Genomic DNA, 27,169 nt, shown 5'->3' with positions numbered 1-27,169 from the left:
GGCGTAGTGGAGTTGGAAGCGGCCGCCACCGCGCGGAGGGAAGCGGAGGCGGCCGCGTTACGGGCGCACACGCTAGCGAAGAGGCTGGCCCATGTTCAGAGACAGCTGGATAGAGCGCACTCTGATGCGCACAAGCTGCACGACGACGCCTTGGTGAGTGCCTCGTAGCGGAGGGAAGCGGAGAACTTAGCGGAGGTAAGCGGAGTAGTTAGCGGAGGGAAGCTGAGAAGTTAGCTGAGGGAAGCGGAGAAGTTAGCGGAGGGAGGCGGAGAAGTTAGCGGAGGGAAGCTGAGAAGTTAGCTGAGGGAAGCGGAGAAGTTAGCGGAGGGAAGCGGAGAAGTTAGTGGAGAGACCGGCGCACACGTAATGACATCTGGACAGGGCCCATTCCTTGCACGACTACGCCTTGGTAAGTGTCTTTTGTAGGGGCACAAGCGAAGACAAGCTCTTCGCTTGTGACAAGACACTTACCAAGGCAATACTTTTAGCGGAGCTGGCGGACCTGCAGTCTCAGTTGGCGGACGCGCATGCGGACATGGAGCGGCTCACGGACGAGAAGCAGGTCCTGCTGGAGTCGCTCTGCCGCCAGACGGAGAAGCTGGAGGACAGCCGCACGAAGGTACGTTTAGCTTTAGCTTTTTACTTTAGCTGGAAGAACGCCAAGGCGTAGTGGAAGGCGTTACGGGCGCACACGCTAGCGGAGAGGCTGGCGCATGCGCCGCGGCAGCTGAATAGAGTGCACTCTGATGCGCACAAGCTGCACGACGACGCCTTGGTGAGTGCCTCGTAGCGGAGGGAAGCGGAGTAGTTAGCGGAGGGAAGCGGAGTAGTTAGCGGAGGGAAGCGGAGAAGTTAGCGGAGGGAAGCGGAGAAGTTAGCGGAGGGAAGCGGAGAAGTTAGTGGAGAGACCGGCGCACACGTAATGACATCTGGACAGGGCTCATTCCTTGCACGACTACGCCTTGGTAAGTGTCTTTTGTAGGGGCACAAGCGAAGAGCTGCAAGCTACTTTAGCGGAGCTGGCGGACCTGCAGTCTCAGCTGGCGGACGCGCACGCGGACATGGAACGGCTCACAGACGAGAAGCAGGTCCTGCTGGAGTCGCTCTGCCGCCAGACGGAGAAGCTGGAGGACAGCCGCACGAAGGTACGTTTAACTTTAGCTTTTTACTTTAGCTGAAGAACGCCAAGGCGTAGTGGAAGGCGCAGCGGAGTTGGAAGCGGCCGCGACCACCGCGCGGAGGGAAGCGGAGACGGCCGCGTTACGGGCGCACATGATAGCGGAGAGGCTGGCGCATGCGGAGTGGTAGCTAGATAGAGCGCACTCTGATGCGCACAAGCTGCACGACGACGCCTTGGTGAGTGCCTCGTAGCGGAGGGAAGCGGAGTAGTTAGCGGAGGGAAGCGGAGTAGTTAGCGGAGGGAAGCGAGAAGTTAGCGGAGAGATTGGCGCACGCGTAATGACAGCTGGACAGGGCCCATTCCTTGCATGACGACGCCTTGGTAAGTGTCTTGTAGGGTCACAAGCGAAGACAAGCTCTTCGCTTGTGACAAGACACTTACCAAAGCGGTACTTTTAGCGGAGCTGGCGGACCTGCAGTCTCAGTTGGCGGACGCGCACGCGGACATGGAGCGACTGACAGACGAGAAGCAGGTCCTGCTGGAGTCGCTCTGCCGCCAGACGGAGAAGCTGGAGGACAGCCGCACGAAGGTATATAGCTTTAGCTTTTTACTTTAGCTGGAAGAACGCCAAGGCGTAGTGGAAGGCGCGGCGGAGTTGGAAGCGGCTGCGACCACCGCGCGGAGGGAAGCGGAGGCGGCCGCGTTACGAGCGCACACGCTAGCAGAGAGGCTGGCCCATGCTCAGAGACAGCTGGATAGAGCGCACTCTGATGTGTGCGCAAGATTTACGACGACGCCTTGGTGAGTGCCTCGTAGCGGAGGGAAGCGGAGTAGTTAGCGGAAGTAAGCGGAGGGAGGCGGAGAAGTTAGCGGAGGGAAGCGGATAAGTTAGCGGAGAGACTGGCGCACGCGTAATTACAGCTGGACAGGGCCCATTCTTTGCATGACGACACCTTGGTAAGTGTCGGGTCACAAGCGAAGAGCTGCAAGCTACTTTAGCGGAGCTGGCGGATCTCCAGTCTCAGTTGGCGGACGCGCACGCGGACATGGAGCGACTGACAGACGAGAAGCAGGTCCTGCTGGAGTCGCTCTGCCGCCAGACGGAGAAGCTGGAGGACAGCCGCACAAAGGTACGTTTCATCGTTTCAGCCAAATGACGTCCACTGCTGGACAAAGGCCTCCCCCAAGGTTGTCATCTAGGAGGGTTTTGCCCTAATCGCCACGCTTGGCAGGCGGGTTGGCGATCGCAGTTTTTTGCTTGGTTTCGCACGCAGACGCTGGTCGTAGGTACGTTTAGCTTTAGCTTTTTACTTTAGCTGGAAGAACGCCAAGGCGAAGTGAAGTTGGAAGCGGCCGCGACCACCGCGCGGAGGGAAGCGGAGGCGGCTGCGTTACGGGCGCACACGCTAGCGGAGAGGCTGGCCCATGCTCAGAGACGGCTCGATAGAGCGCACTCTGATGCGCACAAGCTGCACGACGACGCCTTGGTGAGTGCCTCGTAGTGGAGGGAAGTTTATTTGGCGCCCAACGTGGGACTCTGAAATTGACAAGTGGCGCCCAACGTGTGGTTTGTTTTTTATGCTGACTGGCTACTGGTTTTTTATTCCTCTCCTTATTACTAAACAAGTCAAACAAAGTCCCTGAAAAGTACACCTATACAAGAAAAATAAAATTGTATCAACTTAACTTTCAGGTGGACACCCTTCAAGAGCTGCTTCTACGCGAAGGAGTCGAACCTGAAACACTGGTGCCCGGTGACATCGACCAACAACTCTTCGCTGTACTGAAGGCACGTATCTTTTAACGTCCAACAGAGGGGTTGTTATTTTGCTCAAATTAGACAAAAAATGGCATAATGAGTGTAATAGCGAAAAACAAGTTAATTGAAACTTTTGCTAGTTCATTGTAATAATTCATATCATAAAGATACTTGTATTTGCATTATTAGGTGTCACAAGAAGAAAAGCGACATCTTTTGGCGAAGCAAGAGCAACTCGAAGCAGAGTTGAAAGAAATCAAAACAGCGCTAGAAGAGAAAACCAAAGAAAACGAAACACTCAACGAAAGAATCAGGTATGTTTTGTAGCAAAATAACAATTATTAAATAGCCACTGTTAATGTATCGTCATGGAGACTAATTCAACCTCTCTTTCCCAATACTGCAACACCTGTAACCTCAACTGGTTCGGAGGGATAGCTTAGGGACTATTCCCACCTCTCGTTCCCACCTCCAACTCCTGTGTCACGGTAATACTATCATAAAGTATTACCGTGCCTGTGTAGCCAGGATCTACAGCTTGACCGCCAATAAAACCCAACCAGTGAAGGTCAAGTTTGTTCCGGGGAATAGTTAAACTTTAACTTACTATCTTGTAACCCGCGACGTATTCAATCAGAAGAATATAATACTTAAGTACCATAATTAAAGTGACATGCTCTTTGCACACAGATCGCTGGAAAGCATTGTGAAGCGACTTGAAAGCAAGCGTTAAATCAGAGCAATGGTCTTAGTACCATCAATAAAGTGACATTCTCTTTGCACGCAGATCACTGGAGAGCATTGTGGAGAGATTAGAAAGCGAGCGTTCGCAGTGGGAGCAAGAGACAGAGAACGCTCGCGAGGTGGCCGCGGCCAGGCAGCACCAGGTCACCACGCTCACGGAACTGTTAGACGCCGCAAAGGCTAAGGTAAGGCTCTAGAAAAGTAAATATTTACTTGTTTTATACAGTTTTAAGGTTTCAAAGAAGCAACTGTCAAAGGAAGCCTGCGATGAATAAGTAAAAGTAATTTATTTTCTGCATATAGACTTTAAAAAAAATGCTTTTACAGGTTCTTCAAGAATGTTCACTTTTAGTATACTGCGGTCTATCCCAATAGACAGTGAAAAATGAAAATGGTTTCCTGAAACATTAGTGATTATATGAACCATCACCTTTAGTATGCGTTACAAAAATCTTCCATACCTTGAATGCGGACCAGTACAACCAATTTAAGCCTCAAGCAGTCAATGGTAGTACAGTAACCACATTATGTTGAACTTTATTACCTTGAGTTAAGGTCCAAAAACCACGTTTCTTTTTAACTTTCGTATCCATACTATCTTCTTTTGGTTTTATTTCACATGTTCTTTTTACTTTAGCTGGAAGAACGCCAAGGCGTAGTGGAAGGCGCAGCGGAGTTGGAAGCGGCCGCGACCACCGCGCGGAGGGAAGCGGAGGCGGCCGCGTTACGGGCGCACACGCTAGCGGAGAGGCTGGCCCATGCTCAGAGACAGCTGGACAGGGCCCATTCCGATGCTCGCAAGCTACATGATGACGCCTTGGTAAGTGTCACTTTTAGGGTCGTTAGCAGGAGGTAGCAGAGACGAGTAGACGCTAGCGGAGAGGCTGGCCCATGCTCAGAGACAGCTGGATAGAGCGCATTCCGATGCACGCAAACTACACGATGACGCCTTGGTAAGTGTCACTTTTAGGTTCGTTAGTGAAGGGAAGCGGAAAAGTTAGCGGAGAGGCTGGCCCATGTTCAGAGACAGCTGGATAGAGCGCACTCTGATGCTCGCAAGCTGCATGATGACGCCTTAGTAAGTGTCACTTGTAAGATCGTTAGCGGAGGGAAGCAGAGGCAGCCGCGTTGAGAGCGCACACGCTAGCGGAGATGCTGGCCCATGCTCAGAGACAGCTGGACAGGGCCCATTCCGATGCTCGCAAACTGCACGATGATGCATTGGTAAGTCTCAAATGCAGGGTTGTTAGCGGAGGGAAGCGGAGATCGTGCTCACGTTTGCTGAGAGACTGGCGGAGGGAAGCGGAGGCGGCCGCGCTAGCGGAGAGGCTGGCGCATGCACAGTGGCAGCTGGATAGGGCGCACTCTGATGCACGCAAATTGCACGACGATGCCTTGGTAAGTGTCACTTGCAGGGTCGTTAGCGGAGGGAAGCGGAGATCATAGTCACGCTATCGGAGGCTGGTGCATGCGCAACGGCAGCTGGTTAGAGCGCACTCTGAGGCGCGCAAACGATGGCTTGGTACGTGGCACGTTATTTCGTTAGCGGAAGGTTGCGGAGACGGTGTATACGCTAGCGGAGAGATTGGCGCACGCGCAGCGACAGTTGGATAGGGCACACTCTGACGCTCGCAAGCTGCACAATGACGCCTTAGTAAGTGCCTCGTAGCGAAGGAAAGCGGAGAAGGCGCAAATGTTAGCGGAGAACGACGCGCGCAAGCTGCTTGACGCCGCCTTGTACTTGCCTTGACTTGACACTGTTGAGACATTTCTTAAATATTGTGCCAATGAAAATATATTGATTACAAATAGCTAGAGAACTGAGTACAGTGCTAATTAAATTGTCATCATCATCATCATTATCATCATCATCATCATCATCATCATCATCATCATCATCATCATCATCATCATCATCATCTCAGCCATAGGACGTCCACTGCTGAACATAGGCCTCCCCCTTTCCATGTTACCCGGTTGGTAGCGGCCTGCGTCAGCGCTTACCTGCTACCTTTATGATGTCGTCGGTCCACCTTGTGGGTGGACGTCCCACGCTGCGTTTTCCGGTACGCGGCCTCCACTCCAGAACCTTGCTGCCCCATCGGCCGTCAGTTCAATTGTGAGGGAATAATTTTAATGAATTCTTCAATCGTTTCCAGGTGTCCCGCAATAACGCGAAGTCTACGATATCCGAATTGGAATTCCAACTGGAGCAGTTACGACAAGAAAAGTCGGCCCTGCAGGGCGAAATGAAAACACTCCAAGACAACTTGGCTGAGTTGCAGATACAGGTATGTACGAATTTTCGAGGTTTACTCATTAAAAAATCATCATCATCATCCCAGCTATAGGACGTCCACTGCTGAACATAGGCCTCCCCCAATGCTTTCCATGTTGCCCGGTTAGGGTCTAACCACAAGGTGGACTGACAACACCATAAAGGTAGCAGCTAGACGCAGGCCGCTACCATTAATAAATATCATTTGCAATTTCGAAGTTCTTTCAATGAGAGGACTCATAACTGATCCTTAATGTATTTAGGCAATTTTTTACCTTCCTACTGCAATAAATTAAAGAAACTTTTTAACTTCAGGTCCAAGTGACGTCAGACGAAAAGCTAGCTCTAATGAGTCGGGCTGGGGAGGCTTTGGCGCGCGCCGCCGACGCAGAGAGGCAACTTCAAGACGCACGCGCTAGGAACGTACAGCTCACGCGCGATAGAGAACGTGACGTAAGTACACGAGCCATTGCAGTGACGTCACACTAGCTAGCTCTGATGAGTCGGGCTGGGGAGGCTTTGGCGCGCGCCGCCGACGCAGAGAGGCAACTTCAAGACGCACGCGCTAGGAACGTACAGCTCACGCGCGATAGAGAACGTGACGTAAGTACACGAGCCATTGCAGTGACGTCACACTAGCTAGCTATAATGAGTCGGGCTGGGGAGGCTTTGGCGCGCGCCGCCGACGCAGAGAGGCAACTTCAAGACGCACGCGCTAGGAACGTACAGCTCACGCGCGATAGAGAACGTGACGTAAGTACACGAGCCATTGCAGTGACGTCACACTAGCTAGCTATAATGAGTCGGGCTGGGGAGGCTTTGGCGCGCGCCGCCGACGCAGAGAGGCAACTTCAAGACGCACGCGCTAGGAACGTACAGCTCACGCGCGATAGAGAACGTGACGTAAGTATTACGTGCTCGCCCGCGGGCGAGTTGGCGGTATAGATCTCAGTTGATTGTAAAAGTCCTATCCGTGCCTGGGCCCTAAAAACCGCAGTGACGTCTAAAGTTCAATGCTCCTCCGCTTAGGAGTGAGGGTTGAGAGATAGTGGAGAACCGCTGTGACTGTGACGAGGTGCTTTCAGACTATGACTCGCCGATGCTATGATCTTTGGGTCCTAACGTCCGCACAAATTTGTGATTGGGCTAACGTGATTTAAATGCCATTCAACCTTCATAAAAAATGTTACAAATCAATACAAAACCTGGTTGCAGTCCTTTTTAAATTATTATACATACTAATTTATTTCATTTATTTCTATATCAGGAAACCGAATGGAAGCAGTTCCAAAGCGACCTCCTGATGACGGTCCGCGTGGCCAACGACTTCAAAACCGAAGCCCAGAGGGAGCTGGAGAGACTGGTCTCCGAAAATAAGATCGCTAGAGACCGTATCAGACATCTGGAAGACCAAATGCACTCCCTAAAAGGTAAGATAAATAAATAATAAATAGCTAGAATAAGCATGCGTAGTTCGAAATATCGATATGGTATTTGAGAGTAGACTTCTGTACATATTAGTTTGATTTGGAATTCTTTTTATTTTTCGTATGGTAAATAGACAATCTTCGCATGTATCTGGCTAAGTTGATGATGGAATTTTCAATTTATGTAGAGATAATTTTGGTTTTTGATTTGTTTTTGAAACGAAAATGTTTATTAAAACGGCAACTTATTGTCTTCTACAGACAACCCGTGCTCAACAGAATTAACATGCATTACCATGCACTAATTCTGTGTAAATAAGCTTGCAAATACCTACTTTCTCAGTCATTGTACTAACAGTGTAAATACTATGTGTCATCAATCTGTACATTGTACCAATGTCTAATCTAAATCTGTGTCGAAACAGGTGTTAACAAGTCAGACTCTGTGGATAGCATAAACCACTTCTCGGATGATGAGAAAAGACGATCGGGGGACTCACTCTATTCGGATTCGCAAAGCGATTCGTCATCCAAAGACGTGTTCAAAAATATAAGGACCAGATACCTTTCTAGAGTTCACAGCGTCTCAGATCCACCGCTAATGAACGAAAGTATCGTAGACCAAGCGTTTTTCAAACTCAATAATGTATCAGACCCGAAATCAGACTTCGAGGATGTCTCTCCAACGAGCTTCATGTTAGAAATAAATAACGTGACGACAGACGAAACGAACGACGATGGTTCTCATAGAAACTCATCGGAAATTATAGACGAGCCCGAGAAAATCCTAGCTGAAGCAGCAATACCTCCACTTGAGGACAAAGGGCTCGAGAGGCAAGACGCTGTTGACTTTTCTAGCGAAAAGATCAAGAGACAAGATGCTGTAGATGAATGTGATCATGCTCCGAATGTGCCTGATAATGCTGAAACTAAAGATCTGAGTGGTAATGTCAAATGCATTTCAAAATCGGAATCTGCAAACGTTGTGAAGCCTAGAGATAAAACCATATTTAGCAGAAGTCTTTCAGGCGTGTTCAATGGTAAACCAAAGTCGTACAGCATGGATAATCTTAACACTAATACAGAATACAAAGATATTTTAAAAGAGGCTACTAGTATAGAATTTTTAGGGAATAACAATAATAACTATAGTGAATTGTCTTTGTTCACTGAAGGATCGGATAGTGTTTTTAGTTCCCCCATCAGGAAAAATACTAATTATACCATGAACATTGGCAAAGCTATCTCGCAGCCCAATATAAGTATTTCAAATGTTGACACAGCTTCAATAAATGATTCAGTTATAGATCATGACATTCCAATCGTGAAAGCTGAATCTATTTTACCGTATCCATATCCAGATGATATTAAACCAACTCCTGTAGTTGAATTTATAAAGACAAATGATAATAAACCTGTGGAACCCGAAACTCTAATAGAAAATGATATACGAAAAGCTAACGAAGATATAAAAACTAGTTTTAAAGCAGCCCTACAAAGAATTACAGGTAGCATAGGTAAAAAGTCACCAACAAACTCGGTTAAAGACAAAAGATCACCAACCAACTCAATAAAAGAAAAGAAAATGAAAGAAAGCAAGAAAGATGTAGAGATAGACCATAAGACAAGCGACAAAGAAGAAGATACTAACGTAGATGAAATAATGGAGTCAAATCCTATAATACCGATCATAAAACAGAAACCAAAGATAAAGGAAATCATACCTAAAATTGAGGTTAAAGAAATAATAGAACCTACAGTTAAATCAGATCCTAATATCATAATCAAAGTAACAGAAAGTACAAATCCCTTTCTAGATGCTGCAAAAGAGCTGGATGTAAAAGATAATGAGATACCAATAGATGAAAACGTTAGTTATCACTTAAAAATTAACTCATTCAACGATGGTATGCAACCTGATATTTCCCAAGCTGCTTCGCAAGCTGCCTCGACCTCGCAAGCTGTGACCAACTTCAATCCGAGTAATGCTGGTATTAATAGGTTAAAAACTTTCATGACCCCCATAAAAATTATGAATGGAGGTTTCATAGACCGTACATCTCCCATTATTTTGAGTCCTGTCCTGATACAACCTATATTTTTCAAACCACAGCAACAAGAACCGATAGAGCCGAAAGTAGACGTAAAACGGGCCACAGTTTATTACAATGATATGGACCAGGTTGTAGTAGGAAACAAGAAAAAACTAAAAGAGCCACTCAAACTTCCAGAAGCGTCTAACATAGATGAAAAACTGAATGTTGAAAAGAAAGGAATGTACCAGAAAAACGCAAGAGCAAAACAGTTGCCCTTCCTTTCGTGGAAAACGTTTGGGGTAAACGAAAATATACCGGAGTTAAAACCACGTTCCCCCATACCAATCATAAGTAAGTCGCCAGAACCTTTAACACCCGGTGTGGTGAAACTGACAAAACCTCCGGGCTGGTTGATTGACAATCAATATTATCAACCCATGGAAAACGTCCCGTTCTTCATAAATACCAAGCAAAGTTTTACTATGCCGAAGAAACCAGTCCAAGACAAAGAGAGAGAGAACAGGACAACATCGACCAATCCGTTTCTTCCGATGATCCCATCTAGCAGAAGGTGTTCAGAACAAGAGAACTATTATGAAGAAATAGGTGAACCGAGGTTTCCACCGGTGATATTGGAAAACAAGAATGTTGCTGATGACGATAAAATTTCAAGCAAAACCCGAACTGCTGAAGTTTTCCCTGCATTGACTCGCGAAGAAATACTAAAAGTGCCAAGAAGAGCGAAGAAACCTAAAAAAGATGCACACTACGAATCAAAAACGTTTGATAACGAAGTTGAAGACAGTACAAACATAGTCAAAGAAATGGCACACATGACCAAGTCAGTTATATCGCTGTCCCGTTCGCCGAGTGCAAAAGACGCACCCAAGAAATCTACTGGGTCCATCGGGGAATTGGTTCAGAACTTGGAAAAGAAGCCTCCTACGCCTGAACCTAAGAACACTCCAGAGGTGCCGCTACGAAAGCATTCTCTTCAAAACCAGAGGGCTGCTTCTAGTATAGATACAAATACAGGGTCATGGCCCCGTGGACCTAAGCCGTACTGGAAGACTTTGGAGCACAAAAGACTGTCGCATCCGATCAGGTCTCTAAACGATCCTCCGCCTCCGAGACCGCTACGTAAGTCCGGCTTCTTGTGACCCGAAACTAAACGTTCTAGTGTGATTCTGTCAATAACCGTATGTCAACGGATCAGACGTCCTTATATGTTTCGTTTTCAAGTGTTTTTTGTCGTTTGGTGGTGGGTCAAGTTGTTGGGAAGGGTTTTGTAGACGTGCGTATATCACATGAAGCACAGTTGTTGAATCTATCACTGGTATTAGATGTAGTAATTAATTTTAAGGGCATGATTACTCATAGCTTTTATTCTATATTTTGCATGTAGTAGTTTTAAGTGGAAACTTGATTACTTACTGAAGAAGTAATCAAGTATAGAATTTAACGGCTGTCATCCATTTATCGCTTTATACGTTTACACTTGCAGTAGATTCAGTTTTGGCTATCATCATTGTGTCTTGGTGACGGACGTACACTTTGATTTATTGTTTTTGGGTATGGTTATGAATTCGATTAAAAATGTTTTATGGATCAAGTAACTACAGGTACTTTATCTGCGTATCCATCTTCAATGGGTCTTTTTACTTTTCTTGGCCTTATTACAACAAAATGAAGGTCAGATTAAAAAGCAAATGCAAAATAATTAGATTATGAAACTGTCTAGGTTACTCTGAAACTGTTCAGGTAATAAATGATCGCAAAGCTTCACCATTTCTTCATACACGTTCCAAACCATTAAACATCCCATACACCGGCAGCTATGCCGCCTCGGACCGAAGAGACGCCGCCACCGCCGCCGCTGCTCACCAGCGCCTCCTTACAGGACATCATGGCAACTGCTGCGTCCCACAGACGAACTAAAGGTAAAATTATAATTTTGAAATGACTGGTGTTCTACCAATGTCTCTTATCAAGTAGATAACATCCTATCTTCTTGGGTGCTCGGATAGAGATGAAGGATGTTTGGGATATCATGGATGGAGTTCCGTACCAATGTGTCCATATTCCAGGAGCTCAGCCTTACGCAACGTTTATCGGCCGTAGTACAGTCGCGTATAGTGCAATACTTTAGAGTTTTAGTAATGTCTTAAAGCGACATAAAAACTCCATAGAGCGTGGCAGGTCACCTATGCGATGGACTGATCAAGTAAAAGCGGCAGTGAGAAATCACGTATCAACGTGACCACAACCGTTTTTGGAAGAGCGAAATATCTAAGGAAGGCTTTTACTACCTAGAATTATGTCATTATTTCACAGGAGTGAGCCGCCAAGATTCGCGCCTGTCCGTCAAATCGCTGATCGAGAGCATAGAGAACGCTGCCAAGGCGGCCAAGCAGTCGCCCGCCACCACGCCCGTCGGGGAGTGGCCACAGGTAAGACCTGCCGCTATTTCCAAAAATACACGTCTTGATAGTATGCGAACTATCAGTTATTGTACGGTGGCGAGTAAGCCAAGATACCAGTCATGGTAGTAGTCATGATATCAGTCATCACTGTCAAGTGAGATCATTTTTGTGGAAAAACCGATAAACCGCTGGGGTACTTTAGTGGGGGACCTTGACTCGATGATGCCTGCTAGCTAGGCTAAACTGCTGTAAGCTGATGATGATAAAGCCATAGTTGAGCTACAATAACTTCTATTTAGGGTCATTTCCTTAAATTATTTTAAACTGATTTTGTGAAAAGCATACATGTCCCGCTGCTAGCACTCTTGTGCTGGCAAATGATTAAAGTTATGGAAAAAAAGTCGGTGGGTGTTTCAAATTTCATTCTTTTCCTTTTACCCAACGTGACGCGTCCAGTTACTATCAGCTCGGTAACAGGTCACTCAAATTATTTCCCAATCCCCAGCAAACAACAGTGCCTGTGACCACCACGACTACTAACATGAAGAACGGCATCTCCGAGCCTTCGCCACCCACCAACGGGCTAGCGGCAGGCGGCTTCCCCGGCAAACCGCCGGCGGCGCGCACGTCGCGACCCTCCCCGATATCTACAGGTTGGTGTAGATATTGTTTTAACGCAGTAGTCTATCGGCAGTTTGGATAACGTGGGAAAAGCTGAAACGCATGATGGGACTCAAGTAAGATTTTTCGTACTTGACAGCTAGTGGAAAACTGCCAGCTGTCTAAACTTTGTTACTAGCTAGAGCTCTGAAAATGCGACAGTGTCTCTCGGACATTCTTCAGAAATAATTAGTTTAATTTCGTGTAGTTTATTAGTTAAATTGATTTTATGGCATAAACTAAGTATGTAAGCATGAAAATAATTTTATATGAGGTCGTCATGCCTTTTCAGTGATTTTCCTTTAAAATTGTCAGCTAATTAGGTAATTTTTCTGTAGTACAAAAGACTGATACTTTACCTTTTTACTTTTTAACAAGTACCTATGTAGATCTTATAAATACTGCACGTGAAACGCAAATAATAGAATGAATTTTTAACGATTCCCCGAACAAAAATAACAGCATGTAAGGTTGCTTGTGTTTATTTTTCTTACAGCATGGCGGCATGACAGAGGCGCCTAGTCCTTGCCTTAGTATCTAACTATTGTTGTGTGTCTCCACTATTAACGATTATACGTAATTGCATGATGTTTTTGTTTCACTCTCAATGCCTACTGCCAATTTTTAGAATTTATTGGAAAAAATATGGGACAGAGATCTTTTTTTACTTCATATTTCTTTTATGACAAAAATATGATCCAATAGTTCTCATTTTTACTTTCAATTAGCGCTATTTTGATATTTATTTTATGACATCCTAAAAGGTCATTATGCTTCTTCTCATCAGCTCGAACTGGATTAAAAAACAAATATTTTTTCGTAATAAGTATCGTTGCAATATTGCTTGGCTGGCAATATTGCAGCAATATATCTAACATTATTTTTTATTTCTTAAGCATTCGGGCCGAGCTTATTTGTCAAAACATATTGCCGTTAATTTATAACAGTTAACGCATGTTTCTTCATAGCATGGCTAATAAATGGTATTGGTTGATTTTTCCAATGGTTATGGTATGACGATGGTGGACTTTATACTTATATGGACAGAACATTCCTGTTTTTGCCTTTTGTAATATAACATTTTATATTTCTATCAAATATGTTTTTGTGAAAGGGGGTTGTGTGCCAGTAAGTGTATTATTGGTAACCAAATCGTAGTGCAAGTATTACAAGAATAGGTAAAATATGCCCGACTCAAGCGATGTATCGCCTTGAGACCTTAAAAGTGTATGTTTTTTCTTCTGATACGGTGATTTAATTAAATTTAGACAAGTATTCTGTAAAAAAATCTCTAACATACGAATCAAATTTTCCCGCCGTTGGATTTTTTCAAGTTACATATTTATAATTTTCACAAAGACTAAATCATTAAATACTCTTATACCCACATTGATAGACGAAATAAGTAAATAATTAATGCTGTCAACCGCAATATAGTGTGCAATATAGCGTACACCTTATTACTCTACTTTTGGGTTAACAACTCACAATCACGGGATTTGGCAACAAAACACTTTTATAAACTCAGTAAATATCAATTTCTCAACCGCGTGTAGCAAACAGCTCAAGTAACCGTTCAGTATTTTAAATTTTCTCGTACCTGGTAACACTTGCACGATACTTACTGGCGCACACCGCCGCGCTTGCTTGTCGTGCGGGCAGAGGCCGCGCCCGCGCCGCCCGCCAACATCCCAGACGAGCAGCGCGCGCTCACGCTGCAGCAGAAGGCCATCGAGTCCTTCGTCAGGCGCAACTCCTATGGAGACATCTGTGAGTGACAATATAACACTATAAAATATGTAGGGTCTTTAGATACACTTGGTTAGATATTGTTTTTTTTTTTTACTTCAAAAGTGCAGAAGAGTTTAACTTGGCTCCAATTCCTATGGAGATATCTGTGAGTGACAATATAAAAGTTTAAAACACACTTGGTTAGATTAGATATTGTTTTTTTTTTTTACTTTAAAAGTGCACAAGAGCAAATACTACTTTAACTTGGCTCCAATTCCTATGGAGATATCTGTGAGTGACAATATACAACTTTAAAAAATGTCTTTAAGACACACTTGGTTAGATACTGTATTTTTTTTTACGTCAAAAGTACAGAGAAGCAATTATACTACATTACCTCTTGGCTCCAATTCCTATGGAGACATCTGTGAGTGACAATATAAAAATTTAAAACACACTTGGTTAGATATTGTTTTTTTTTTACTTTAAAAGTGCACAAGAGCAAATACTACATTAACTTGGCTCCAATTCCTATGGAGATATCTGTGAGTGACAATTTAACACTATATGTAGGGTCTTTAGATACACTTGGTTAGATATTGTATTTTTTTTTACTTCAAAAGTGCAGAAGAGTAAATACTACATTACCTTGCCTCCAATTCCTATGGAGATATCTGTGAGTGACAATATAAAAGTTTAAAACACACTTGGTTAGATTAGAAATTGTTTTTTTTTTTTACTTTAAAAGTGCACAAGAGCATATACTACATTAACTTGGCTCCAATTTCTATGGAGATATCTGTGAGTGACAATAAGTATAACACTTTTAAGTAGGGTCTTTAGTTGGTTAGATTTTTTTTTGACCTTGAAAGTGCACAAGAATCAATACTACAATAGGTGGCAATATAGTCACCTGACTGTATTGCCATTAACTTGGCTCAAACTCCTGTGGAGACATCTGTGACTGAATGACTGCAGTCTTTAAGACACATTTGGTTAGATATCGTTTTGTTTGACCTTAAAAGTGCACAGACGCAAATAAATAATAATGGCAATATAGTCGCTATATTGCCATTACTTTGACAATATAGTGTCCTTCATACTTACATTTTACTCAGGTCAAAAACAATTTTCATTTCAGATTCCCAAACTAACAAAAAACCGGCTTACTTGCCCGCATGCATTTGTTTATAATCTCCGCACATGTCATCCATTAAGCACATAACAACTAAACTTCATACAATCCTCTTAATTTACTTTAAAAACAGTTTTAAAAGTGTTCTAATAAATACAGGTGAAAGGAAGGACCCGTTGAACGCTCTGCAAGTGAAGAATGGAGGCTCTAAGAGGAACGCACTCCTCAAGTGGTGCCAACAGAAGACTCTGGGATACAATAACATTGATATCACTAACTTCAGGTATGCATAATATCCCCCCGTATCATTTAGTAATTAGTGAGCAATAATTAAGTGTATTTTTCTTGAAAAGAAAGAGAAAAAAGATAAATCTATCAAATAAAGAGGAAAGTGTCAAGAACAAATATTATGACTCATCCCAGTCAAAGGAAAATTTCTATAAGTATATTGAAAGGATGGTCAGAAGAATTAGACCGGATGTTCTCATATTTTTCTTTTTCCCGTGGATGTCCACGGGATGAGTGAGGTGATTCTATTTAGATCCTACTCAGCAGAGACCACGTGGCTAATTAGTTTGTTAGTTTCAGCCAAATGATGTCCACTGCTGGACAAAGGCCTCCCCCAAGGATATCCACAACTACCATTCCTATGCCGGTGCTATGCCCTTATCCACGTGCTTTCTGTACCTCCACGATTCTTGATTTGCCGTGAGCACTAGCCGTAGTTAAAATTCAATAATTTGAGTTCTAAACAATATTGTTTTATCCTGCAGTTCTTCGTGGAACGACGGCATGGCACTCTGCGCGTTACTACACTCGTACTTAGGCGAGTCTCGCGTGTCATACGCGTCTCTGTCGCCGCACGACAAGCGAACCAACTTCTCCGTGGCATTCGCCGCTGCGGAGTCCGTGGGAATACCCACCACGCTGGTAAGCATTATCATCATCATCATCATTATTATTTATGAGTTATCAGCACTTCTGGAGATCGTTTCAGCCAAATGACGTCCTCTGCTGGACAAAGGCCTCCCCCAAGGTTTTCCATAATTAACGGTCCTGCGCTTGTCGCATCCAGGTTCTTCCTGCGACCTTTACCAGAACCTCGGTCCACCTAGTAGGAGGCCTGCCCACGCTACGTCTTCCAGACCGGAGCTACTTCTGAAGATAGAATTATTTAACTTAGATAATCCACACAGAGCATAGAGGTTGGGCTCTCCCTGGAAAGATAGGATAACCTACCCACTAAAGCTAGGTGGCGCCTTTTTGAGCTTATTGGAATGTAAGTACGAGTAGCTAATAAATTTTTTGATGTGGGACGTTTAATGAGCTCTCATGAGACTCCAGAATAGTACAAGCTCTGCTTAGGTCGAACTAGGTAAATGATGTGAGAATTATAATTTATTATTTTTTTAATTCCAGAACATCCAAGACATGATCCAGCAGGAGCGTCCCGACTGGCAGCAGGTTATGGGATACGTGACCAGCATTTACAAACACTTCGAGACATAAAGCACCATGGATGGACTAGTAACTAAGGAATATACGACATAAACCACCATGGATTACTTGAAAAGTACATAAAGGAAGGAACTAAGGAATGTACGCAATACGGTAGATTTGGAATGGAAGAAGGATTCAGGTCATCTTGACCTATGTATTAAAAACCGTTTGATTATGTAAGCCTAATCTCAAAATGGCCCTTTACTTAGGCTTTATGGACCCACGCCCGTATTCACAAACATTACTGTCTCACAGTGCGCGTGGACGCACAGGGTCACACACGAAGCAATCACAGAGCTCTATTCAACGCTGTGCGTTGGATTTGCTGCGTCACTTAAGCAAGCATCGTTTGTGAATACGGGTGATAGAATTTTCAAATTTTTCAAAACTAATCCTGGATTCAATAAGTAAACTTGAAAGAATTCGCTGTAGCAACTTTCGCGTGATCTCAATATCTAACGCCAGTAAAAATATTTTCTTCTAGTTTCACTATCTATTACCGTAATAGGTATATACTTAAAGTCACGAGTAAATAATAACTACTTTTTTATTGGAATATGAACTTTATTACAGCGTAATACAATAAATTTTTTGCTCGTGACTATACCTATTACGAAACTAAATTAGGTCATTCCAATTACTGTTTAGTAAAAGTATTTTTGATAATATTCATGAAATTGTATTAGCACGTTAATATTAAAAGAAATAAAATTTTGCAAAGATATAATATTCTGCTACAACGCCATCTAGTGGACGAAAATAGAACTAATTTTCTATTTGAAACTTCTCGTAAGCATTACATTTAGCTTCAAAGCGTGTCTATGTTAACTCTAAGGCTGAGATGCACCACCTAACTTTGACCGTAACTTTGACGATAACCGGTGTTTTTTGTATGGAGTTGACAGATTTTAGATGTTTGTCAAAGTTAAAGGAAGATGGTGCAACCCAGCCTTAATGACTATTTTAACGAGCAAAGCTATACAAGATTGCATTAAAGGTTGTAAAGGACATTCCTAAGACGGTAGCCTATTCGCTAGTGATATTTTTGGACGTAGATCCGCTTTTGCGATTGTATGTGGAATTGTGTAAGGCCTTCTACATGAAGGTTTGTGGTCGAAACGTTTACATTTTGGCGGTATACATAGCTCAATGTTGAATAAACTCTTTCAAACTTAGTATATCCAGTTTAGATGTAAGTATGCGACTTAAAACATTATTTACAGAGAATTGTATTACATTGGGGTAGTTTTTTCCATAATGTAAAAATATTTAAAATACTGACTGGAGATATGGTATGTCCGTTTTTGCGTACTAAAACATTGTTATAAGTTGTTTACTTTGATCTGAATGAAAATATAGTGATAACGATTCTCTGACGCAAATTATACGAAAAACTACTTTTAATTGGGCATGTATATCGCCGATGTAAAAATGTCTTTCTATACAAAAGACTGATAAGATAGGAACAACTTTAATAGGGATTCTTCGTCTACGAGCAATTTGCAGATTAACTTATTAATAAACTAATTCACTAATGATAAATATCTGTTTGTCTACTCTTGATAAATGGTCGTGTTTATGCATTGTGTGATACGTTATTATAAGTTATCGGTCCAGCGCTAACTCCTGAGCTATGGGAGCGGACTGGAAGGGGTGACATTGACATAATAGACATGTTGACACCACCATTAAATTGACGCACTTTTTAAAACTGTCAAAACGAAACTCCCATAGATTTTGTATGGCACTATAGATGACCCACGCTGAACTGTCCCACCAAACTCAATGACAGGGGGGCGCTACCATCGCTCAACTATATGGTTTCCAACATGGCAAAAATCGGAACCAGCGATCCGGTATTGACGGTGGCGCCCCGCTGTCTATGTCATGGATAGGACAGTTCAGTATTTTGGAACTATACAAGTAAGTGACGTCACTAGGTATTTTGTCAACTCAAATAAACTACTTTTTTCAATTACAATGCGACCACAAAATCGTAATTTCCAGGTAATTTAAAATAAATTAAGTTTTTAAGACCAGAATGAAGTGTCTTTTTAGAAAAGTTGTGGTTTCGAATTATTACGTTTCTCTAGAAACTTCCTGCCCCGTACAACCAAACTGTGGAATGCACTGTCGTCTGCGGTGTTTCCGGACGGATACGACCTGCAAGCTTTCAAGAGGAGAGCGTATCTTTACCTTAAAGGCTGGCAACGCACCTGTAACGCCCCTGGGTCTGCGGGTGTCTATGGGCGACGGTAATCACTTACCATCAGGTGATCCGTCTGCTCGTTTGCCTCCTGTCACATAAAAAAAAATATATTGGAGAATGGTGTCAAATTGTCCATTATTATGACGTGATAGAGCATACAGATCTGAAATCTTGCTGACGTTTGTCGCCTCAAAAACACCCTCCCGCGCCGCTGCCATACCTCAGGCTCTGAGTTAAACGCCAGACCTATAAAGTGTTGTTTGTCTGTAAATTGTTTTTCGATAGAGGTTATTTCTTAAGACGTAAAGATAGTGAAGGATTTGCCTTAGAAGGAAAATACGGGCCTTGTAGCGTGTTACTGGTAGTGTCTTATTATTATGTACGTATAATCAATATTTAACGTTTGTATGTCTATTTAAAATCTACCTTAACGTGTGAGATATAAAGTCCAAATTGTCTGTGAGAGTGTGACTGTATTCATGGAATTGAGACCGAATATTTAACAATAAGCATTTACTTACATAAGTACATATTTATGTGACATTAATATTTGACGTAATTAGGTATTAAATAGCACTACGTGTATTTGAGATATATTATAACAAATACCCAATAGCTTCCCTTGGTTTAATCGACAGCACAGAAAAGTAAACATTTTATTGCGAAATCTCGACCTTATTACGACTACATAAGAGTGTTTAGCTTGGTGTGCTGTCGTGTGCCTAACACGTTTCCTTTTTTGCTCAAAAAACAATTTGAAATTACAAACGCAGCTTGCATGGTAGCCTTTTCAAAACTCAGTAGAAAATGACAAAGTACTTATAATTAACTAAAATATTGCTGAAATAGGTACAGTCAGCATCAAATAGTTCGTGGCACCCAAAGTAGCCAAAAAGTTCGCAACACGTCTTTGTTACGATTGGAATAAGGTTGACAAAACCAACTTTGGGTGACACGAAATATTTGAAGCTGACTGTACTGTTTTTTACGTTGTTTTCATCGAATTACGTTTGTGAAGATGTTATTGGCATTGAAATAATCTCGTAAAATAATAGTAAGTACGTCACATTGGAATCGATAAACTAATGCAAACAATCGATAAGATCCTCCAATGACGCACTATTTCAGAAGACTTATCAACTAAATCGAGTGAATATTATGATTTTCGATGAATCCCAGACTCCTCTCTCTTTCATAAATATAACAGATGTGATAAGAAATCCTGTTAAATAAAAACAAATATTTGACCAAATGTTTGTTATCAAATGAGTTACTATACTCATTATTTGATTAGCACCTGTTGTGTTTGTGAAACGGGAATTTTTGTTTATTCGTCCAATATTCGGGCCAATTGGAGTCAAAATCGTAAACCGCCAAAGATATTGGTGAACTTGATAACACAGTATCTGGCGAAACCAAGTAAGGTCAGTAAATACAAATTACTATCGCAAATGTTATGTTTCGGTTGCGTGCGCTTGTACGCAGTTTTAAATTATGAATATGATAATATTGTAATGTAAACTCATTTCCAAAATTAGCCTAAATGATAAAAAATTCATGATGTTTTGCAAATCAACGTAAAGAAAGGATTTTGTAGAAGTAAAAGCAGAGTTTAAATTATGTGAGTACGGTCAGCAGTGCAATCTACCTACACCAATATTTCTTTTCATGAAGTTTTAATCTTTATGGTTGTAAATATAAGGTTTAAATTCAATTGAGGAAAGTACTACAGTCTCTGGTTGATACGCTGTTGACTGTACAGTTTATAGCTAATACTTGAGCTGAGTATTTGTGATTTTGTAACAGCTTACGATGATTGTGTTGTGCCGACTTTGGTTGTTGAAGCTATATTATTAATTAGTTAATTATTGTCTATTTTGAGAGATTTGTATTTTTGTAAATATAGCTTAAATAAAGTTCCTGATTTATTATAATAAATGTTGTATTTATTTACTTTAAACCATTAACCTAATTGATGATTGACTTAAATAAAATAAACTTATTGGGTGATACTTAAATTTTTAATTAAATATAATAATTTATTTATATTAACTTAAATGTAATTACAAGTAAGAGTATTTTGTACTTATTTAGTCCTTATAATTAATGTTTTCCGCCAGCAGTAGGTAACAATTTAGTCGTATAGTTTAACCCTTTGACCAGCATAGAAAAATTATTATTTTATTTATTTTGTTTCGAAACTTATTTTATCCAAAAGAAATATGGTGGTCACAAGGGTTAATAAATAGCTGCATATAAAAATGCGACATAAAAACGCGTCCCAGCCGCAAATACCTAATCGTAAATAGTTTTTAAAACGCGAAATAGTCAGTAGACAAAGGTTTTGGGAGGTGGTCATTTCAAAATTCTAGCTCTCCAGGGATGTACTTATCGATGAGCGACTCGTAGTACGGCCACAGAGCTTTCACGCCCGGGATGGCAGCGCTCTTCGTGTAGAGGTCGTATTTGCTAAAAAGAGAAAAAGTTTGTGAGAATATAATTACATAAACATTGATAAAATAAACTTTCTATTGATCCTCGCTTTATAAAAATTCTCCTAGCTAATGCTAGGTAGGTACTTTTCCCGCGTCTAAAATACACTGGTCATCACAATCAATGATTGTGATGACCAGTATATTTTGGATTTAGTCTTTTCACCAGTACAGTTTTTTAGAACAGCATCAGTGGTATCGTGGGTCTGAAGTGTTTGTATGTTTTTAACCCTTAACCGGACAAGTAAAAATGCAACAAGATAACAAATAAATGCGGGAACTGTCACTGTCTGTTATAGATTTTTTTTTAAATATTAAATTATAGGTAGATTAGATGCTTACTTGAATTCGAGTACGGCATCCAATATCTCCTGGTCGCCATCTTTCAGCAAGTGTTTGTAGTCTCCGCCCGCGTGCCACGGGTAGAACGAGTGGTATCTGTAATAGATAGGAATTACATAATATTTTTTTTATGAACGACACATTTTTAACCGACTTCAAAAAAAGGAGGAGGTTTTTAACTGTATTCGAATCGTTATAAATAAACATTTGGACCATTTAAACCTCTTAGCCTAGGCGCAGACCACCGACTTTTAGTTGGCCGATAGTTGGGTCGGCCTGTTGATCAGTAGGGAGATGTATGAAGTGCGCTCATTACAGCGATTTGATATCGGCCGATTCTTTATAAAAATTAGGATCGGGCCCCAACTATCGGCCGACTAAAAGTCGATGGTGTGCGGAGGATATTTTTACAGGGAAAATGACGCTATCACATTAATATTGAAGAAAAAATCTACCATTTCATTTGGGATATTATTGCATGCTACAAGTATTATAACAATTTGTAAAGGATACCCACCGGATCATAAACAGTCCTTTCTTGGGGAACTTCGCTTTGTTGTGCACCAGTACCCGGTACAAGTACTCGTCGTGCCCCCACGACATCAGCAGGTTCTCAAGCCCACAGTTGGGCTCGTACATGCCGTATTTTGTGCTGCAATCAAATAACAATAATAATCATCAACATCATCAGCCGGGCTAGGTTGCGCGCCGTGATATACTCTTATCGACGTCAAAATGTATGAGCAAAATCGATAAAACAGCGTGATAACCGCTTATCGCGGCGCGCATGCTAGGCCTACAGGTCCACTGAAGGGAGGATTCCAATTTACTAGAAGCAAAAGGAGGACTTGGCCAACACTCTCCAGCTTTAAATAAAATTGTGTCTATGGTAGGTGCAAATAACTTCGAACTCCTATGTTCTTCTGATTAATTTCGTTGCAGGTCCAATGACAGTTTAACTTTCCCCCGGGACATACTTGACCTTTACTGGTTGGGTTTTTATGGCGGTCAAGCTGTAGATCCTGGCTACAGAGGAGTTGTACCGCGGTGGGAATGGGTGACCAGCCATTTTGATGCTAGGATGGCGCGTCACCTAAGAAAGTAGATTATTTTCTTTAAATCGAGGGTAGCAATTATCTAACGATTAGTAGCAACTGGGTAGCAACTTTCAATATTTGTTTCGATGTAAAATATGGGTAGTGACCATCCATTCTAACGCACACTACGTAACAGGAATTTTGTTTACATAGGGGTCTCTTAAAAATTAGGGATTGATGGTGAAAACTGGCATAAGAATATCTGACTTACTTGTATTTGGGGTTGTATGTGTCGGGGTTGGCCTTGAAGCTGTCGTCTCCGTAGACGATGCTGCGGCCCCAGCGGCAGCCCAGCGCGAAGGTGTCACCCACCACGCACCACTGCGGCTCGCCGTAGAACGCCATCACCTTTAAAAGGCCATGAGGATTATAGTTTACCACCACATTATTTTGACCGCACTGTGACATAAAGCGCTGGGAGAGACAAAATAATTAAATGCTTTTAGAATACCTCAGCATCACGCAACTACGCTCAAAGGGTACTGAAATTACTCATTATTATTATACCTATCTATCACTATGCATCCGACACATTTATCATTTCGTAGGACCAACCCACTTAGTGTGAACTTGTGAAGTGGCTCTTACAGGGCAATGGGAATTATGCGAGTTGAAAAATGTCGAGCTCAGGAGCATTGACCGCAAGAAAGAAGAGAAAAGCGGGCTAAATCGTGGGTTATTTATAAATTAGGCGTATTAGGTACCCCATTGAAGTTTTTATAGAGCAACGAGCAAAGTCATAGGTGATTACCTACCTAGGTACTGCAAAATGTCAACTCTACAATTAGGAGCATTGACACAACAGAATATGGACAAAACCGGCAAATCTTGTTATCCTACATACCTTGCCCAAGTCGTGTATTAATCCAATAAGCTGGAACCAATCCTCATCAGGGTGGTCCTCGCGGATCCTCTCGGCGGTCTGGAAGGCATGGATGATGTTGGGCAGGTCGATGTCGGGGTCGGACTCGTCGACCAGGTCATTAAGCTTGATTAAAGCGTCCTTGACTGTGGCTTTGAAATGGCTGAACTGCAGCCATTTGTGCATTTTTTCTGTAAACGAATTTAATTATGAATATCTACGAATTAATACGTGTACTTAAGTGTTAATAGTCCGTGGCGTTGGCCAGCCAAGATATCTGTATAATTTTGGTCTCAATTTCTTTTTGAAGAATAAAACGTTATTTGGCAGAATTTAGATCTAAACAGTTTTCAGTTCTAAAGAGGCGTCGCGTAGGGATGTTCGTTCGTTTCAGCCAAATGACGTCCACTGCTGGACCAAGGCATCCCCCAAGGATTTCCACTACGACCTCGCCGCCTGCATCCAGGGGTTGGTTTATTAAAAAATTCAATCGAAACAAAAATTGCATGAAGCTATGAATAGTTTCTCGCCCTCCTAGTTCGCGCCCCTACCTTGAAATAACTGTTATCGAGTTTTACTATTGGCAATAATATTTGGGTCACCTATTAACCATGCAAAACTGTGGCATGTGAATGTTCACCTGCTATTTTGTCCGTCACGTGCACTTTAGTACATACTTACCTCTAACGAAGTCGACTGTCATATTAGAGTGCATCTCGTAGTAGGTTCTGCGTACGCGCATCTTGATGGGGTCATTCTCATCTTCGTCGTAGTTTCGGAATGCGTTCACGGGTTTGCCGTCGTATATTGCCTCTGGACGTAGTAGCAGAGAGGGGTCTTCAAGGAAGATGGGGTCCTGGGAAGAAAGTTAGTTCTTTAAATTAACATAAAGAGGTATTCCTCGAAGCGCACACATTTTGAGGCGGAACTAATGAAGCGCACCTAAACTATTCCGTTATATAGTTTGGTGCGCTTCGAGGAATACCTCAACGAAAATGCTAAAGATGCCAATGCTAAGTTTGAAGTTAAAGAGACTGGTATTTTAGTAAGTTTATCATCAGGCCATTTATTTAGTCTCCACTGCAGTAACTTAACCCACAGTTGTGTCTCAACAGCGTTTAATCAAAAATTAGGCTACCAGTGGCATACGCAATACTTTACATAAAATAAAATATAAAAATAAACCAAGTATAAGTTCAACCATTTAATTTTTGATTTTATGTGTTTAAATTATGGACTTCACATGTTATAAGACACAAAAGCTAGTACTGTCGTGTCTTTCCATTCTATACATAGCCAGAACGCAAGGGTGTGAAACTAATCGAGTATAGTTTGGATGTGACTTTTTTTACTAAGCTCCTCCAAACTATACACGACCAGTACGCATACGCTGCGTACTGCTCGCGTATACTTTGTAGTGACTTAGGTCAATTATCTTACTCCAAAATATACATCGTCAGTACGCATACGGACTAATCATGTATGTATTGTAATAAGTTCGCGATTACAATGTATACGCGAGTACTTAGTTGCATGCTCGTCATTTTGACTTATTTACCTCTCTTTCTATTGCATATTAATTCATAACTGCGTGTCTACTTTAAACATTGAATCAATTTCGACACGTGCCATTGTTTTGATAAAGAGCTTTTTGGTGTTTCATATTCTGCCATAGAAAAGATATTTGTTTTGGGGCTGAATTAAGAACTCTGAAATTAAGAATTATGTATGTGAAAATGATTTTTGTTCTTGAGATAAAAGCTTATAAATAAAAATGAATATCCCTGGACATTTTACACTGCGCTTCTAGTCCCAAACTAAGCAAAGCTTGTACTATGGGTACTAGATAACGGATATAAACATACTTAAATACTTTTTTTGTAAATACATACTTATTATACATAGAAGACACCCAGTATAATACAAACAAATATCAAAATATGTTCATGCACACAAATTAATGTTTGTACTGTGCGGGAATCGAACCCGCTACCTCCGGAACAGTTATCCGTTTCGAACCACTACACCGAACGGTCGACAATTTTAGTTAATAATGCACGTTTAACTTTCTTCATTCACTCTCACTAATAAATAATTGTTATTTAATTTGAAATCTACCTAATCAATTTAATTTCAGAAACCACTTACATTAGTGTTATAAATCTAGATTTATTATAATAATATGTAGATTCAGTAAAATAATAATATTTTATGTAAAAATTAATGAATTTAAAAATGGCATCACCGTACGTGATCTACATAGGTAGTTCTTATTTCTAATCTCGAGGACAAAGCACGAGCATAATATCTAATAAATGTAATAATTTTAAATATAATTCCATATTTTATTAAATCAAATAAACTAAACACACTCTAGTCAACTGTAAGTGGTGTAGTATAGTTTGGAGCGAAGACGGAATCCATCCACGACACAAACTATACACGATCAGTACGCAAAATTCGTGTATAGTTTGTAGTGACCGACTTACAAAGAGACACTCCAAAATATACACGAGCAGTTTCCTATGGGTGCGTTCTGGCCATGTATAGAACGGAAAGACGCAGTACTGTCATTACCTCTATTTTAAAAGTAATTTAATTATTTCAATCTCACTAAGGACAGACAGAAAATAGAAAAAATTGCCCTTATTTAAACTTTAATTTGACTAAAAATATTGTGCTAAAAAAATCTGTCACTTACAGTAATTTTAATCTTCATTTCGGCGGTAGCGAGTTCGAGTCCTGTCCGAAGCACAATAACTACTGGTCCAGCGTGGCCCCAGTTAAATAACTGCTAATTGCTCAGATAATGGGGTCAAACATGCTGGAACTTGGGTTATCGCCAGTTAAGCACACAATAAAGATTAGTGTGGCAAAAATACAAGAAACTCTTTGTAGTTTTGCTATTAGGAACTATTCAATTAAATACCAAAAATAGATTAGGAAGATAATTAAGATAAACCCATTAATGAAATTATTACCTTCAGAATTAATAAGACTGCATAAATTAATTTAGTTAAAATTAACACGAGCAAGACAATAGCCAGTGGTAATTTAGGTAGGTAACTTGATAAACTACTGATTTACTCGTATTATGAAACACCATTTGCCAGAGTATCTAGGTCTTGCATAATATACATACGCTACATGCATCTTTAAAAAAAACCCAACTGCGTAAAAATGAACTGAAAATATAGAAACAAGACAACATAGTATTCACAAATGCAGTCGGATGCATCAATGACTAGTTTTTTTGTTGGTGATGTTAGTCCTTTTCGCGCAGTCAGGTAAAAATCGTTGATTCACGGGGTAGGTATGTAGCATTCAGTTTACTGTAATATTATCTACTAATTA

At 41.5% G+C, this 27,169-nt stretch overlaps 2 protein-coding genes across 2 annotated transcripts in view; one reads left to right on the top strand and one right to left on the bottom strand.

The window, feature by feature from the left end:
- The window catches only part of LOC135082438 (uncharacterized), a 58,488-nt gene extending 37,528 nt beyond the window's left edge, over positions 1 to 20,960 (top strand). The window contains exons 10-31 of the mRNA XM_063977233.1: positions 13 to 153; positions 464 to 619; positions 671 to 786; positions 983 to 1,145; positions 1,737 to 1,921; positions 2,097 to 2,250; positions 2,814 to 2,909; positions 3,069 to 3,193; positions 3,667 to 3,808; positions 4,261 to 4,443; positions 5,783 to 5,914; positions 6,217 to 6,354; positions 6,691 to 6,804; positions 7,169 to 7,331; positions 7,754 to 10,504; positions 11,200 to 11,304; positions 11,699 to 11,814; positions 12,293 to 12,440; positions 14,110 to 14,217; positions 15,473 to 15,596; positions 16,087 to 16,243; positions 16,733 to 20,960. Coding sequence (XP_063833303.1) covers positions 13 to 153; positions 464 to 619; positions 671 to 786; positions 983 to 1,145; positions 1,737 to 1,921; positions 2,097 to 2,250; positions 2,814 to 2,909; positions 3,069 to 3,193; positions 3,667 to 3,808; positions 4,261 to 4,443; positions 5,783 to 5,914; positions 6,217 to 6,354; positions 6,691 to 6,804; positions 7,169 to 7,331; positions 7,754 to 10,504; positions 11,200 to 11,304; positions 11,699 to 11,814; positions 12,293 to 12,440; positions 14,110 to 14,217; positions 15,473 to 15,596; positions 16,087 to 16,243; positions 16,733 to 16,822 — 5,607 coding nt within the window. The 3' untranslated portion in view covers positions 16,823 to 20,960. The remainder of the gene's footprint in view (positions 1 to 12; positions 154 to 463; positions 620 to 670; positions 787 to 982; positions 1,146 to 1,736; positions 1,922 to 2,096; positions 2,251 to 2,813; positions 2,910 to 3,068; positions 3,194 to 3,666; positions 3,809 to 4,260; positions 4,444 to 5,782; positions 5,915 to 6,216; positions 6,355 to 6,690; positions 6,805 to 7,168; positions 7,332 to 7,753; positions 10,505 to 11,199; positions 11,305 to 11,698; positions 11,815 to 12,292; positions 12,441 to 14,109; positions 14,218 to 15,472; positions 15,597 to 16,086; positions 16,244 to 16,732) is intronic.
- Positions 20,947 to 26,712, bottom strand: LOC135082135 (inositol oxygenase-like). Its single transcript, XM_063976883.1, has 7 exons — positions 26,517 to 26,712; positions 24,497 to 24,671; positions 23,798 to 24,006; positions 23,165 to 23,301; positions 22,374 to 22,508; positions 21,857 to 21,952; positions 20,947 to 21,491 (listed from the first exon to the last, which is right to left on the bottom strand). The coding sequence occupies exons 1-7, from the start codon at positions 26,532 to 26,534 to the stop codon at positions 21,383 to 21,385; spliced, it is 879 nt and encodes a 292-aa protein (XP_063832953.1). The 5' UTR covers positions 26,535 to 26,712; the 3' UTR covers positions 20,947 to 21,382.
- Between the last annotated feature and the right edge of the window lie 457 nt (positions 26,713 to 27,169).

Source organism: Ostrinia nubilalis, chromosome 21 (assembly GCF_963855985.1).
Source record: "Ostrinia nubilalis chromosome 21, ilOstNubi1.1, whole genome shotgun sequence".
Lineage (NCBI taxonomy): Eukaryota > Metazoa > Arthropoda > Insecta > Lepidoptera > Crambidae > Ostrinia > Ostrinia nubilalis.
Note: the sequence above shows the minus strand (reverse complement) of the source record. Positions and strands in the feature narration are given on the sequence as shown.

What these genes read in the sequence shown, in the direction of transcription:
- LOC135082135 (XM_063976883.1), bottom strand. An exon ending in GACAGTCGACTTCGTTAGAG is followed by an intron (nt 24,007 to 24,496) that starts GTAAGTATGTAC and finishes ATTCGTTTACAG; the next exon opens with AAAAAATGCACAAATGGCTG. An exon ending in AAAGGACTGTTTATGATCCG is followed by an intron (nt 21,953 to 22,373) that starts GTGGGTATCCTT and finishes TATCTATTACAG; the next exon opens with ATACCACTCGTTCTACCCGT.